This window comes from Ambystoma mexicanum, chromosome 1p, assembly GCF_040938575.1.
Source record: "Ambystoma mexicanum isolate Mex_15411 chromosome 1p, UKY_AmexF1_1, whole genome shotgun sequence".
Lineage (NCBI taxonomy): Eukaryota > Metazoa > Chordata > Amphibia > Caudata > Ambystomatidae > Ambystoma > Ambystoma mexicanum.
Genome location: NC_090921.1, coordinates 218,929,855 through 218,946,055, shown reverse-complemented (window position 1 = coordinate 218,946,055; position 16,201 = coordinate 218,929,855). Strand labels below are relative to the sequence as shown.

The window sequence follows — 16,201 nt, the reverse complement described above, 5'->3', positions numbered from 1 at the left end:
CTAAGACTACAGATGGTCCAGAATGCAGCGGTTATGTTAACAGGCCAGCTGGGTAAAAGAGATCACGTGTCCTCAGCCAGGAAAGCACTGCACTTGCTGATGGTGGAGGATCGTATTAAATTTAAGATGGCATGTCTGGTGTACAAATGTTATCATAAACTTGCACCCCGATACCTAAACACCAGAATTCACCACTACTATCCATCCAGTTGGATCTCCGATCTGAAGACAAACTTCTGCTATGTGTCCCGAGGACAAAACGGATCTCTAAAGATGACAGAGGTTCTCTGTGTTTGGGCCTAAGCTATGGAACCAGCTGCCCCTCAGCATTCGCTCATGCACCACTCTGGCAAGATTCAGAAAAGAACTGAAAACATTCTTATTTAAATGAACTTACTTCCTTAGGGTCAGTTCAGGCTCCCACATTGATATACTCAATTTTTTAGTTAACATCTGCGCTCGAATGCAGTTTTCTGCCTGGTGCGCGTAAGAAATTATTCAAATTCAAATTCACCAAACAGTCATGTCCACAGTTTAGTAAGAGCAAGGAGATAACACCCATAGATCAATACGGCTAACGGTACAGTGATGGTTGGAACGCTAAACGTGATTGGACTAAACTTGCTGCAAAAGCGTACAATGTTCCTCAGGGCTAGGTGTTCTGTTTGTACAAGAAACCAAATACAAGAAAGGAGAGGCGAATGCACCAAGGGGGAAACACAGTGGGGGAGCCATCTGGGCATTGGGCCCCACAAAAAAAACTGGGGTAGGTATATTATACCAGGCTTCACTAAACCTCACGGTGACACAATCAACCAGACGGGAGGTATTTGGCCTTAAAAGGGACAGTAAGGCAAACAATTGTGACCCTTTTCTCCATTTACAGACCCAACCAGCATCAGCTCCCATTTTGTAAAACAGTGTTAGAGTTCCTAGGAGTATAAGGAAAAGGAGTAGTAATCTGCAGGGGCGACCTCAACACCATTGTAGGTCCCATGCTTGACTGGAGCTCAAAAAGGGGTCCGCAACTGTTAGACACATGGCGGGCAGCGCACTTAACCGCAAAAGCATATACTTTTTTCTCACTGCCACACCAGACCTACTTCCGCATTTACTACATCTTGTTAGACGCAGCGCAAGAATACAAAATCGTAGATGCAGCACTAGTAATAGTGGGATGGTTGGATCACGACATGTCCACCCTCACGTTAAATATGCAGCCTAGCCCCCAGATAGACCAAAGATGGATGTGTAATGACACATTATTCAAGCACCCCCTTGTCAAGGAAAAGCTCAGCCAGGAGATTGGGGGAGTATTTTAAAAATGATGACACAGGAACTCTTCCTTCAACACTGTGTGGAAGGTGGCCAAAGTGACCATCCGGGAGGGGGGGGTGATCATTGCAGAGGGTGTGGCCAAGAAAAGAGCCAGTTTGCTCCAGGAGACCACTCTAAAAAAGGAAATGGCAGCCTGAGAAAGTGCTCTCCATAAATGGGCTGACATTCCTGAAGAGGCCGTAGCAGAGATCAGGGATCTGAGGAGAGGGCTCGGCGAAATATGGAAGGGGAAGGGCTTAACTAACTGCGCTACCTAAACAAGGTCATTTTGAAATGGACGATAAAGTGCGCACCTTGCTGGTGTCTCGGTTATGCGCGCAAAGAGCAGACAGGGCAGTACACAGAATTGCAGACGCTTCAGGAAAGGTCCTGATTAACCCGCAGGAGATTACCCAGCATTTCGCCCACATTTATGCAGCTTTATATACTGCTGAATGCTCCGAAGACGCACATGGCATCGAGGACTACCTAACAGGGATGATCACATGAATGCTGACGCCGGAAGAGAGCGACACACTCAGTACCCTCATCGATAGCGAGTAAGTGGAGAGGGCAATTTCCAAAATCAAAGCAGGCACAGTGCCCAGGCAAGATGGCTACACGCCTGCCTTCTACAAAACATATGGGCCAGCCATCGCCCCCTTCCTCACAAAATCGTTTAACAATATACTACATTCAGTCCAAGCCCCCAGCTCATTCACGCAAGCGAGGATCATAGTGCTGCCCAAGAAAGGACGGATAAAACAAATTTTACTCGTACCGCCCTACATCTTTAATTAACATTGATTGAAACATATATGCAAGTGTCTTAATGGCCCGGTTGAGTAGTCACCTTCTGAAGTTAGTTCATATTGACCAAGTGGGCTATGTGATAGGCACACAAGGCTCAGATATTATCCTTAAAACCCTGGACCTAGTTGCCAGAGCGAGTGTAGAGGATCCTACCTTAATATCGATAGACTCCAAAAAGGCCTTTGATAGAATGGAATGGCCTTTTGTACGAGCAGTCCTTAACAAACTAGGCTTTTGGCAGAGCTGGATGGCTGGTGCCATTGTGCTGTATAGGAACACCATAGCTCAGGTAGTAGTCAATGGGACAGCCTCAGATGTGTTTAAAATAAGCATCGGAACCTGCTAGGGCTGTCCGCTATCACCTTTGCTCTACGCTCTGGTGATAGAACCCCTCGCGCAGGTGATTCGCCGAATGGTGATATACATGGATTCAAAAGATATGGACGAGAATACACATTGTCCTTGTTTGCTGATTACATACTGACTTATGTCACTCGCCCAGCTCAGAATCATCTATCCCAACCCTCCAGCGACACAACCCTCCAGCGACAATTGGCACATATTCAGGGTTTCATATAAACCTACACAAAACAGTGGCACTACCGTTAACCAAGGATAGCACCTGCATCACCCAATTCATGGCAGGGTACAACATCAAAACATTAGGGGTTGCAGTCACCAGACAGCTCACCGAGCACTACAGAGCGAACTGTGTGCAGCTATGGGGGAAAATAATCAGTCATGGGAAGGTGGTCAAAGCTCAGCCTCTCATGGACAGGTAGGTTCACCACCATAAAAATGAAAATGTTGCCAAGATTGCTCTTCCTGTTTCAGTCATTGACAGTCTTATCCTCGGATTAAAAGCCACCTTAGCCAAACTTGACATCCAATACTCCAACTTCAACATAGACAATTCCATCATCCCAGTCTCGTCGTCTGTCAAGACGCTAGGCGTTCACACTGATGCTACTTTATCAATGACTACTTTATCAATGAACAAACAAGTCAGTGCCATCGCCTCCGCCTCAACATACAGCACCAAACTCATAAATGCCATAAAACCTTACCTCTCTAAACTAAACTGCCTCGCAATAGCTAGAGAAACCATAGGCTCCAAACTAGACTATTGTAATGCTCTCCTAGCAGGCACAGCCACAAAAAACCTAAACAGACTCCAAACTACACAAAACAATCCCCTTAGAGCAGCACTAAGCATCCTAGACGGGACCGCATCTCCCAAGCCAGACAGGCAGCACAGTGGCTTCCTATAAAAGACTGCATCACACTCAAAATCCTCACTATCACGCACAAATGCATCAACCACACAGCACCGTCATACCTAACAGAATCAATATCCAGAACATCCTACACACGTCCCTCAAGAACGCAATACGCCAATCAACTCCATATCCCTCACATCCGCAGAGCCAAAGCAGGAGGGATTAGCTTCTCCTACATAGCCCCAAAACTATGGAACTCACTACCTACCACCCTCAGAGCTGAAACCTCCCTCCTGCTTTCTGCAAAAACATCAAAAGTTCCTTTGCCAACTAACCCTTCCTCTATTTCCTTACACTTCTTACTCCTCCTAATTTCCCTCAACTGTAATTGTATATACTTTGTATGTAAATACCACACTATTTGTAAAGTATAAATGTATAACACTGTAACAAAGATTGCCACTCCCTGTAACAAGCACCACGATGCCTTAGGGCTGCTGCACGCTTTACAAATTCGAATAAATAGATAAGTAACCCGGCTGATTTCCATTTAGTGATGAAAAAAGAACTCCTTGCATTCTTGTGGGCGAACCGAAGACCTAGAGTATCATACAAATAGATGATCCTTCCAAAAAATATGGATGACATGGGCTACACTGACCTGCAGGAATACTTCAGGGCGGTGCAGCTGAGGATCATACGAGACCACTTGAGGGGAAGCAGTGAGTGGCACTAGAAAACAGTCTATTTGCGCCAGTGACATTAGAGGAATGGCTGTGGGTCCCGCAGGAAATATTGTTGTGTAGGATATGCAATCACCCTCTGGTCACGTCTTCTGGTCCATCTGGCGGAAATCCAGGGATGTGATAGGGGTCACATCATGCCCTCCGCACTCAGTTGCATATGGGCCTCGCCGATCAGAGACTTACTAGTGGTCCCCACACGTTTCCAATCATTACATGAGGCTTGCCCTCTAAGGACGGGGCAACTGTGGAAAAAAGAGGTCGTGCTAACAAAAGAGGAGTTGGAGGGAACCCTGCAAATAGGAGACATACAACGGCTGATGTACGTGCAGCTTTGCGGTGTGCTATTGGACCCGCGGTGGGAAGGACCAATGCAGTGCCACTTAACACCTCGAGAACAGGTTCTTGACTCGCACAGGGGATCAAGGGGGCTTATATCACAGTTATGCGCATCACTTCTTAACAGAGGGCATCTCACTGTGCCGCATACACAAGAAAGTTGGGAGCCTGATCTGGGGCTGCAGGAGGAAACTGAGGTCTGGACCACCACCTACAGATCAGTCTGGTCCTCCACGATAGCAGTGCAATATGAAATGCACAATAGTAGGCTGCTGTTCCGATGGAATTTCACTCCACAGAGGTTGGCACGAAAGTACACAAGGGTTAGTCCCCATTGTTGGAGGGGCTGCACAGACTTTAGTGACTATTGGCACCAATGGTGGAGCTGTCCGAAAGCACAACTTTACTGGAAAGAGGTTTTAGGCTGGGTGCGTGCCAGAGATGGCATTGCCAGGACTCTGTCACCATTGCCATTGTTGTTTGTGGTTGAGAAAGATGCAGGGGACTATTCGCTGCTGTCGCACATGCCAAGGAACCTAATCATGGCAGCACGAGTGTGTCTCACCAGGTACTAGAAAGGGACCTATCTCCCCACTAAGGTGGAGTGGCTGGACAAGGCCTAAGAAATGCATGAAATGGACACCCTCGCAGCAGCCATGATGGAGTCCCATGCACACAATGACATGGAATGGAATCCCATATCTGGAGTTCTACAGGGTGGAGAGACCAAGGAAAGGAGTTTTCTGAGGCCGGATAAAGGGTTTGTTGAATAGGCGAAAACTGACACGGAGCATAGAGGAGAGGGTTTGAAGGGGAGTCAGTAAACAATGCAGAACTGTGTGGTCTCGTGTAAAGGGGTTTGAAAAAAAGCACATTTTGGTTGTGGAGCATTTAGCACGTGCCCAAGAGGTTTAACTATGATTTTGCTGTTGGACCGGGAGGTTCTAGGGGGGGGATGGGTGAAGGGTTGGGAGAGAGTTAATAAGGGACGGTGAGGGGCTTGGGGGGGATCTAGAGTTTTATTTTGTTTCTTGTTAGTAAGCATGTGCAAGTTCATTGTTCTAGGCCTTTAGGTTTGTTTAACTCGAGACGACAAGTGCAACCAGACCTGGACATTTTGAAACTGTGAAAGTAACAGATCTGTTTCTTTCCTGGTGTAGGAGCTGTGTGAGCCCTGCTCTGAGTCTCAATAAAATTAAATTTGCACAAAACAAATATAGGCGTAAAAGCAATATGCCTTTAATGCAGTACCCATTTTAGAATGAGGGTGATCGTGACTAACGTTTAAATTGGATCTTTATTGTGTCACTTTAAACACCTCAAGTGGACACCCTATTGGCTAGGAAACGAGCTGGGAGGGGTATTTTAGTTGAAACGGTCCCATCAGTGACACATCCCTAAACATATGCACAAGAATGGTGTGCTGGTGACAAAATAAATAAGTAATGGCAGGTTGTTAAGATGCTGCTCTCATAGTACGCTCTGTGTGGCCAGGACATGGGTAATGGGCTTAGCTGCAGGATGCAGGATGAAGAAGCCCAATTACAGGTGCACATTGGTTGACATAAGCAAACAAAATCACACCAAGCTACCTTTAAATATTAGAAGTTACTTTGTGCTAAAACAAGCCCAAAGTCGCTTACAATGTGTGGTCATGGCAACACTGCTGGTCATAGCCGTGGTCCTCATACAGTGTCTTTCCCACTTGCCTTATATTCACCTATTTACTTATTTGTGTGTTTCTCACAGAGAGCTGACGGACCAGGTGTTACCAGTATTGGTCCCCGCTGTCCAAGTACTCCCCAGGACTAGCATCCTAGGTAAGTAGATCTATCCTTTACCTGCAAATCACTGTGGACATAGTGCAGCATTACACCAAAGTTGAACCTCTGTGATGTGCGCCCTCGAAATATGTGTGCTGTGTATGATCTGTGGGTCTGCCTATGCCCATGGCACTGCGCATCTCCACAGCTGTGCAGGCCACTGAGACATGACAGCTTTTATTATGTGTGCATTTCTACCTGTGTGCATCTGTGTGTCTGGGCCAACCCGTGCTCATGTTGTGGTCATTGTCTTGCATGCTGGCACAAGGCATGGACAAACCCCTTCCTGTCGTGCGCTTTCCCTCGGAATCTGGATGCAGTGACTTTCTGACAACCTCAAGGTTACTGAGCCTCTTGGCAGCCCCTATACCAGTGGTTTCATCCAGGACTCTATAGCCCCTCTGATTTCTCAAACTCAGAGCCTTCCCCTTCGTTTCCTCCTAATCGTCATACTTCTGATTGATCCCTGGACCCAAGCTTGAAACAGGCCCTCGGGTAGGGAATCTCTTCCCATCCAATCTGAATCCACTCAGCCTAGCTACATGTAGTCTTCTGCTTCACATAGATAGAGGGCACCGGCAGTTCCAGCTTGGTGGCATACCTGCTTGGGTTTGGAATACATCTCACTGGTTGGAAGTACACCCCTCAACACCTTTTCCTGGCTGTTAGTCTTCTTTACTACCATGGGCACACTTTACATATACTTTTAGGTAATGTGGTGGGCCCTCTTTAAGCTGAGGTAGGTGCTATTGCTGAGAGCATGACGTGTCCCTCTTTTGTCTTCACGATATCTTCACATAATGAGATATTTACCTTTTAATCAGGATTCTGCTCTCTGGGTTGTCCAGTTGCCTCTCTGTGAACCTCTTTAAGAAGGTTTCCGGCATCTGTGTTGTTGCTATGAAATGTTCCCAGCTTGACCTTCTTTCCATGGAATGCAGTCTGTGCTGCCCGTTTGACTTTGCCAGCTCAAGCATATAGCACCTGGTGCTGTGTGTCACACCGTGGACATTGATCGGCAAATAGGCCGGACAAGGGAATCGAGTTAATAAAGGGTTTTATTAACTAATGTGCATAGGTGTGGCCAATATAAAGAAATAATGTCTTAATTAAACTGAAAGTTGTCAGGATGATTCTTCTCCTCCGTGGGGCAGTGTACTCCAGTTTTGCCACCTTGCAGGTGGCTACATAAAGACTCCAGGCCAGTTCCAGGCAGACAGCATTGAGGAGGTGGATGGTCAGGTGACCAGGCCCTGCTACTCAACTGCTGTGCCCACCACCTGTTTTCTGCCTTTCAGTCATCTACATAAGTACTCTAGGTCAGATCCAATCAGACAACATTAAGGGGGCTGCTGTTCAGGTGACCAGGCTCTGCCACTCAACTGCTCTTCCCACTCCCAATGTCATGCCTTTTAAACTGCTACATAAGGACTCCAGTATTGAGGGGGCTGCTGGATACGTGACCAGCCCCTGCCACTCGCTCCTCCGTCCAACACCTATTTCACTAGTCCTCCTTACGCGTCCTCAGCAAAGGACGGATGAAGAGAAGGACTTCACCTGTTTGTACCTTTTCTGGCCTGATATGGCCAAGGGCCAGACCCGGTATCCTGCATTTCACCTACAAACTATATGCTACACAGCTACTGGCCAAAGAACAACATAATGTGTCACCTCCCTCAACATCCCATCCCCACTCTCCCTAGGGTTTGAATGGCCAACCGCCCTGGGGAGCCCCGGCAAGCTGCCCTAGCGAACCTCATCCACATCACCATTGCATTGACCCCAGGGGAGCACTGGCAACTTTTGGCCTGGAGTGCAAGTCCAGTTTTCTGGCCCATGGTGCAATGGCCCAAGCCCACAATGCGACGGCCCCAACTTCCAGAGCATCTAAACTCAATACAAGCCTCTCCCCCACCTTCACTTTCACAAGTATTTATAGTAGACATTATTGACATTACTTTCCCTTTATGCAACATATCTTTCTGTTAGGTTTGTAGTTTCTTAGAGAGCTAGGTACCAGGTAATCTCCCCAATTTACCAAAGGCAGTAAAAGGATTTATTTAAAAAAAAGAATTATTGTACCTCAGTTTATTGCAAACCTTCATACATTCTTCACTTTATACATCATAACATAAAAGAGAAGGTAACCAGTATTTACATTCATATTTGATTGCCTCACACATCTCATCTTGAGAATCCTCCATTCCCTATAACACTAAACACTAAAACCCATTTTAAAACTGCCCTAATCACTGTCAGGCCTACTGAAGTTGAGTAAAGTGCTTTAGTGTTTTTTAACGTTCACATTTCTTATTTTCCCTACTTTAGCTAAGCATTAACCAATTTTCACCTAGGAGTCCATACAACGCTTTAATAACGTGTGCTAGGGACCAGTTTAGCAGTTGACACTAAAAATCATCCACTTTTGTTTTTTTTAAATTTCACTTTTATTGGTTTTCGAAAGCTTTACAATCACATAAATGGAGCTTACATCTCTTGTTCACAAAGAAAGCGAGCATGTAAGTAGAGTTACATTCTCTTATTTCGCATAACAAGAAAGCCGAACCTTTGTTTCTAATTATATCCCACCCCTCAACTCCCACCCCCCGCACATGATATCAGACCTGGAACTAAAGAGAGCGTTAAACAAAACCATTAAACCGCCATTTTAGTCATGGCATTGGGCATAGAAGTCATGTATTGATTCAGCTGACACGCACTCGAGTCATTTCAGGCACTAAACCATAATAACCTTAGGTAAAGCGTAATTCAGGCACGTTTCACGAAGCATATGCGGAGCGAAACTCCAACCAGGTTTTCTCTACAGTGGCACGGTCCCCGTGCAATGCTGCAGTCAAGCATTCCATCATCCACTTTTAACACCCTTAAATCTTACACAAATGTACTAAAACAATGTTAACACAGTTCCTTTACTTTTTCACATTCTAAAAATAGACGTTTCTAATTTTACAACTTTATCTTAACCGACATATACTCTTCTCCTTTTCGAGGCCCCTTCTAACACTCCAGACATCCAGAGTACACAACTGATTTAACCTAAACCTCATGAAAACGGGGTGGAATGTACAGTCCGGAAAGCATTCCAAGTACTTGGCCAATGTGAAGGCATCATGAAGCAAGATACATACAACAGACTTAAAGTACAATATACAATGGTTTATTAAATTAAATGTCAGGATGGTTGAAGGCATAACTTTCCCTATGCTAAGGTGGGTTTCCCCCACCTGAACGAAACTAAGGAAAGTCTGAGTCAAGGAGTTCTACTTAAAAGTCTGTCTGTGTCCAAAACCTATACTTGCCCTCACAACTAAATCTAAACAATGTATAGGGGTTTTAATAATAAAAGGAATGGTGAACAATACAAGGTTCTGAGCGTCTTCCAGCTCTGAGGTTCCTTTTCAGCTACCCTTCCCCAAGTTAAAGACATTTCCACAAAAAGGCTCAAAATGTACACAGTTCAAATAAAAGGGGTCTTGAGGCCCTGTCCTCAAGACAGTGTTTGTAGTTCATCAAGTTTCAGGGTTTCCTTCCCCAAGACTTCAACGCAGCAACCCATGTTTGTTTCATTATTTCAAAGTTCAACTTTACTCTGGGTTAACCTGACCTCCTTCTGATTTGCATCACCAGCTCACTTGCAGTGCTTCTCCTTGGTTGGGTTCAAAGTGTCTTTGTCTTTCACAATATAGGGCTAACTGGTCTAGCCACAGTTGTCGGACAACACGGTCCATCCAAAACCGGTCACGCAATCAGGATCCCCAGGTTCTTTATCCCACGCAGGTTCATCTCCATTTGCTCCTGTGTACACATTTCTGTTCATGTATTTCCTCTTTGTGGGCCCCTTGCAGTTTTATACTCTTCTGGCTTTTCCTAGTTAGCCTCCTGGCTTTGCCATAACATATTACACACCTCTTGTCAGTCTTTGGCCTTGCCACACTGCATCCGTTCATAAGATTCACTTTATGGTGGTCTTGTTCATACACCACCTTTGATTGCACTCCTTTACACTTGCTCATTTCCCCTTGGGTTGCTTTTATATGGGTATTTTCCTTTTGAGATAACATTAGTTATTTGCTTTGCCTGTAAAGTTGTATTTCAGCTCAGTATTCAACATGGTTTAATTTTAGGTTTTCAGTCGACTCGGTATTCAATATGCATATTTTAGCACTGTTTTAAACTTTCATTTAGTCCGATATTCAATATGTGTAGTTTAGCGCTGTTTAAACTTCTATTCAGTTTGGTTTTATATAAAAATAATATATATTTGATCTTGGTTTGAACCTTTCAGTCATACGGTGCTTCATTATTCATGCGCAAACCCGCCCGGAATGCCCCGACAGCTGAGTGACTTTTCCCAACACTCACAGGTCTTTTGCATCTGGCTCCGGCGACTCTTGCTGCTTCCTTTCGCTTCCCAGGCTGGGGCTCCGACCTATGCAATCCCTGATCGCACCCCGGTCAGAATTCTGCATACTCAGGCAGCTTTGTTGGTTCTGAGTGGACACGGATGGTGTACTCTCTCTTACTTGTTCGCAGCCCCAGCTGCTCAATCTCTGTCGCAGAGGCTCCCACATCTCTTGGGTCTCAGCCGGCGTCCAGGCTCCTCTTCAGGTCCCACCACACCTGCCTTCTCACGGAAAGTTTCCCCTGGTCTCTCCTACACAGGCCTGCCTGTTGCTCTCTTCTCTGCTCCACCAGTCTCGCTTTATACACCTGTAGCCCCTTGATAGGCTGTAGGTCTGGATGCCTAAGTAGACTTGCCTGACCATAGTTAAAGGGACATGCCTGACCCTTACACTACTCTGCAGGCATCTTCCTCGTCCCAGTACTAAAGTGTTGAAATTAAGGTGTGGTGTTCATTACTTCTAGTTGCCTCTTCCACGTCACATAGATCTCGGATGTCAAATATGTGGAAATGTGGGGGAACTACTTTATAGTAACCCATAAAGGTCGGGGATGGGTTAGGTTGGTCTTCAGTAGGACAGGGGGATACCATGTCTTGCCCTTAAGTCTTCCCTTCTTTTCCCTCTTCCTGGTACTTCGAGATTAGTAAGGATTCCTGGTATTTCTTTGGTCAGTGGGGTAGTGATAACAATACCCCACACATGCTTTGAGGATAGAGGGTTCCTCCTAGAAAGGAAATGAAGAATACTGCTTCTCGCCTGAGGAACTCTCATCTCCAATACCCAAGGACCCGCCACCCATGCGATACTCTCTCGCTTCACTACCCCCATGGGCAGGATCCAAGAGGGATTACCTTTCTCTGGCCACCTGAGAAGAGGACCCAAGGGGAATGAATGCGAGGATCTCCAAATTGCCGTCTCATATAGATATTGATATTTTATTTGTATCGCCCTCGTACACATGTGTTTGAGAGCGCGACAAGGCAAGGGAGGGGAACAGGGGAGAACAAAACAGCGATCTTACTAGGCCCAATGACATTGAGAACGTGCAAGTGCATGAGAAAGGGGGAGGGGAAAAGTGCATGGAAGGGGGGAGAAGTAGAAAGTGCGAAGCAAAGGAGAAACAGATAAATAAAAATAAATAAATAAATAATAAAGACAACAAACAGTGATAGTGCAGCTAGCAAGTGCTGGGTTTAAGGCAGCAGACAGGGTAGGTCTGATAAGTGCAGTAAGAAAAAGTGGGGGACTGTATGGGTACAGATACAGACCACAGTGCAATGGGTGGCCTGGAGGCAGTGCGTGAGTGTAGCAGGGTGAGCAGGTTCCTGTGCCCGGAGGACAGAGGGTGGCCAGGTGCACGGTGTCAAGAGAGAGCAGATCAGCAGGGGAGAGGGGGAGCGAAGGCAGGTGCAAAGAGGAAGGTCTTGATGTGCTCCCAGAACCGGAGATGGTTCTCTTCAAGTTTTAGAGTGGCAGGGAGGCTGTTCCAGAGGGAGGCCCCAGCGGAAGACAGAAATCTACCCCCAGCTCGATGAAAAACAACTGACCCTGGGGGAGTTAGCGGTAGAGGAGCGAAGACCTATAGTTGTGACATACCTAATTGTGCGCTTTGGCTTTCCATTTGACACTTTGGGGGTTGTGAATCAATATCGATTTCCGATACCAATAAATTATTTCACCAGGATAATATAAGTCAATGAAATGGAAAAGCTGGGATTCGAGCACAGGTTTCCTTGTGGCACAGTTTTCAATTTAACAGCGGGCTACATCGCCTCCCATCCCATTCCATCCCATCCCATGTTTAGTTTTAGATCAATGTAAAGAGATGGAGAACCAAAATAATTAATTGGTAGAGCAGAGTCAGGGGGCCGGGCTTTGCTCTGAGAACCAACCTCACGTTGGCATGGCATAATACCCCTACCTGGCTTCCTGCGTACCTACAACAAAAAGACAGACCTGACACCCTGTCTAGGCTTCACAACATATAAACCTCACTTGACATACTGTCTTCCCACCAGTACACATTATATAAATGGTTAATATTTATTTATATATTAACACTATTGATTATAAACTCGTATGAGTGAGACTTTCCTTACAGACAGTTAAGGAAACCAGGCATAGTAATACAAAGTGATTTGCTCAGGATCACATAAAATGTCAATTGTGGAAGAAGGCAAATTAAGCACTAGCTTCCTGTTGCCACAATTTCAGATTTAGTCAGCAGAGGAGATTTCATCTTCTCCTTCTCCCACTCCATCTTCAATATTAGAAACAAACAAAATGCTTTCTGCAAAGTTGTTATACAGGAGCTAACGTATATATTGTTTAATACATCTGGCTTCCAAAGCACCAAGTCACAGCAATCTGACAAAATACAAGAGAAGTCTTAATTCATATATATGTTCATAAAGCAAGTGTGCTTCACTTCATCGAATAAAGAAAGGGGCTGAGCCAGTCCCACAGTCGTGTGCAGTGCATGAAGGTTACACACAGATCTCAGCAACAGTCAATGTAATGATTAACCTTTACAGAGTTGTACTTCTCTCTCATTTACCCCATTTCCCTTTCCCTTCAGTCTCATGTATCCTTCTTTTGCACCACATTCTCAATGCCCATTGACCATCGTTCTTACGATTACAATTCACACTTCTATTCCCCGTTTGTGACAACCCTTGACTCAATCCCATTTGCTTATCTCGCTCACACCCCCTTCACTTGCCCACATTGCTTAGTCACCAACTCCTTGTCACTCACCCCCTTCAATTGACCTGGCTCACATGTAGACAGTAGACCACTTTGATTTGATAGTCCACCTCTGTCAGACACGACAAGATGTGTGGTTGGGGTCTTCCTAGTGAATGTGGGTATGGGGCTTGCACTTGGCTTGGCAATGCAATAGGAAACTGCAGAGAAAAAGCAGCAGAGGGGTCTTTGCTTTAATTGTACTCCCAAGATTCACTTTCTTGGGAAGTAGTCTGCATATTTAAGTTAATGGCAGAAGCGGGAACTGCGACGGGAGTCCGTCTGGGATCTTGTGATGGAGAAATTAGTATGGATGACATATCATATTTATTTGTGTTTCAAAGAAAGGTGGAGTGTGTCTGTGTGGTTGTTTATTTTCGGTTTCTGCAAGTGCCTTTGCGTTTGAGTCTATTTGAGAGAGGGTAATGGATATGTGGAAGAATGCATCTGTGATCATGTGACTATGTATCTATATATGTGAATATTTTGTTGATTTGTATGTGTGTCTTTTGTGGGTCAGATAAGAGTGTTCCGGAAAAGAACAAAAAAATGAGAACTAAGGGGGAGGAGTGTAGTTTGTGTTGTAATGGTAGTATTTAGCAAATGCCACCGTTTTACTGTCTTCCCAAATCAGGGTTTGTAACGTAATTGTCATTTGTATAGCACCATTCACCATGGGTATTGTCCCAACGTGCTCTAGGTTGAATGCCCTTGGCGGACAGAAGTCCAGGTATGGAAAAGTTGTCCGAGATCTTTACTATCCGTGTGTGCGTATTAGCCCAAACTAAGGTAGTGTAAGGATGCAGAAGGAGGAGGCTGACCCAAAGATGGCATGTTTGGGGCTATAGACCTTTATTAATCAAGATAGCAAGAGAAAACCTATGTGTCCCTATTATTAAGAGGAGTGTACCTGCCTCAACTAAAGGTAATGTGTCTGTCAGGATGTCTGTAAACTCAAGTGTCCACTGTCCTGTGTCAAGAAAACCTTACTTCTATCCCTTACATTAGAAACTAAAGAATGAGGCAGTACTGTTCCAGCCCCAGGAAAATGACTGCCCTTCTCCTGGGTTATGGTTAGTGGTTTGTTAAAACTGTTCCCAAATCTCGTGTGTCGCACGTTGTTAGTGGGATGGCTCCCATCCACTGATAGTATAGTTCCAAATATATCTTCGAGTGGATTGTGTCCTCCAACTTATTCCTCATCTTAGATGTATTCTATCCAGCTTTGCTGCTCTTCGGAAATTTTTTAATCGGCAGAGGGCGCCGTGTGTCGATGTTGTCGAGTCGATGGTCCCTCGAAGGCCTCTGTCGAGGGTGACGTCATCAGGTGTATAAGTAGCACGCGCAGCGCCCGTTGGCCTCAGTTCCATTTTTCCGCAGTATACTTTGCTTCGGACATTCGGCGCGCCTCGAGTTCTGTGAAGAAATATAATATACAAAGAAGAAATATGTAATCGTCATTGACGCCGACCACGACCCCTAGATCGGGATTCAAAAAGTGCAAGTCGGGTGGCTCAAAAATGTTGATCACAGACCCACACCGTGAGTGTTTGTGGTGCCTCGGAGAAGGCCACGACATGGAGGCCTGTTCGAAGTGTCAGGTAATGACGGGGAAGGCCTTGTGAGAAAGGAGAGGAAAGCTACAGGTAGGTCGAAAAGATCGAAAAGCCTCTAGCATCGAGTCGCGACTCCATAAGGAGAAATCTCCTCGATGCAAAAGGCATCGATCTAGATCCAGAAGCGATTCTCATCGCTCGTCGTCTTCGTCAAAAAAATCGAAGAAACAACACCACAGGTCTCCCTCCAACTCGTCGTCAGACGAGTCTCTGAAAAGGATGAAATGCCCCACGAAACATTAATCTTCCAAATAGTGGGAAGCATTCAGGGTCAAAATGATGGAGGTGTTTGAGAAGGCGACGCCTCGGTCCGCGTCTACTTCGGAAGCCGGCCGGGAGCGTCATCGCTCCGACACTTGCGTGCCATCGAGCCAGGGTGATCGAAAAAGGAAGGATAGGGAACCTTCCAGGACGCAGAGCGAAAAACGCTCGAGTCGAGTCGACCGCTCAAGGTCACCGACGCCGTCCGAGACCTATCACACCTCGAAGGGAAAATCGAAGCAGACCCTGTCAACGACTACTATGTCGTCGACGCCTTTATCGACGTTGAAACCCTCGGCGCCAAAGGCTCCAGTCAAGCCAGGGAAGCCAGAAAAAGAGAAGGAGAAGGTTACAAAACATGTTATTTCCTCAGAGCCTGGTACTACACCTCTTCCTCCTCCTCTCCCAGAGAAGGTTTTCAAGCCTCTCCCTAGGAATGAGTTTTTCAAATCCCTGACCTCAATTTTTAAGTAACAGGAGAGATCGGATGAGGAAAATGTACCTTTTGGGTTGGAATATGGCATCCCAAATGTCCAAGAATGCTTGATCTCAGAGGAAAGCAGAATGAGGGATTTGGTGGAGTCTTTACACAATGCAAGTGGCATTGACACTTCTCCTGAGAATGACTTTGGTAGACCAGATCCAGGAGAGCATGCCAGTCCATCTTACCGTCAGTTAATGACCAGGGTGGTAGATTACTTGGGATGGGCTAAACCACCAGCCCAATTCGTGCAAGATGATTTAACAGACATATTGGACCATGGTCCCAGTGAAGACCCAGTACTACCTTTTCATGTATCCTTGCAAAACAGGGTGGCCTAGAATTGGGAAACTCCGGATTCTATTCCTCCGGTAAATAAGTCCCTCGCATCAAAATACCACCCAGCCAGTAGCAACCCC

The 16,201-nt window shown here is 45.8% G+C and overlaps 1 protein-coding gene across 1 annotated transcript in view; it reads left to right on the top strand.

The window, feature by feature from the left end:
* The window catches only part of LOC138568020 (NXPE family member 3-like), a 532,139-nt gene that overhangs the window by 295,691 nt on the left and 220,247 nt on the right, over positions 1-16,201 (top strand). The window contains exon 3 of the mRNA XM_069646414.1: positions 6,182-6,252. Coding sequence (XP_069502515.1) covers positions 6,182-6,252 — 71 coding nt within the window. The remainder of the gene's footprint in view (positions 1-6,181; positions 6,253-16,201) is intronic.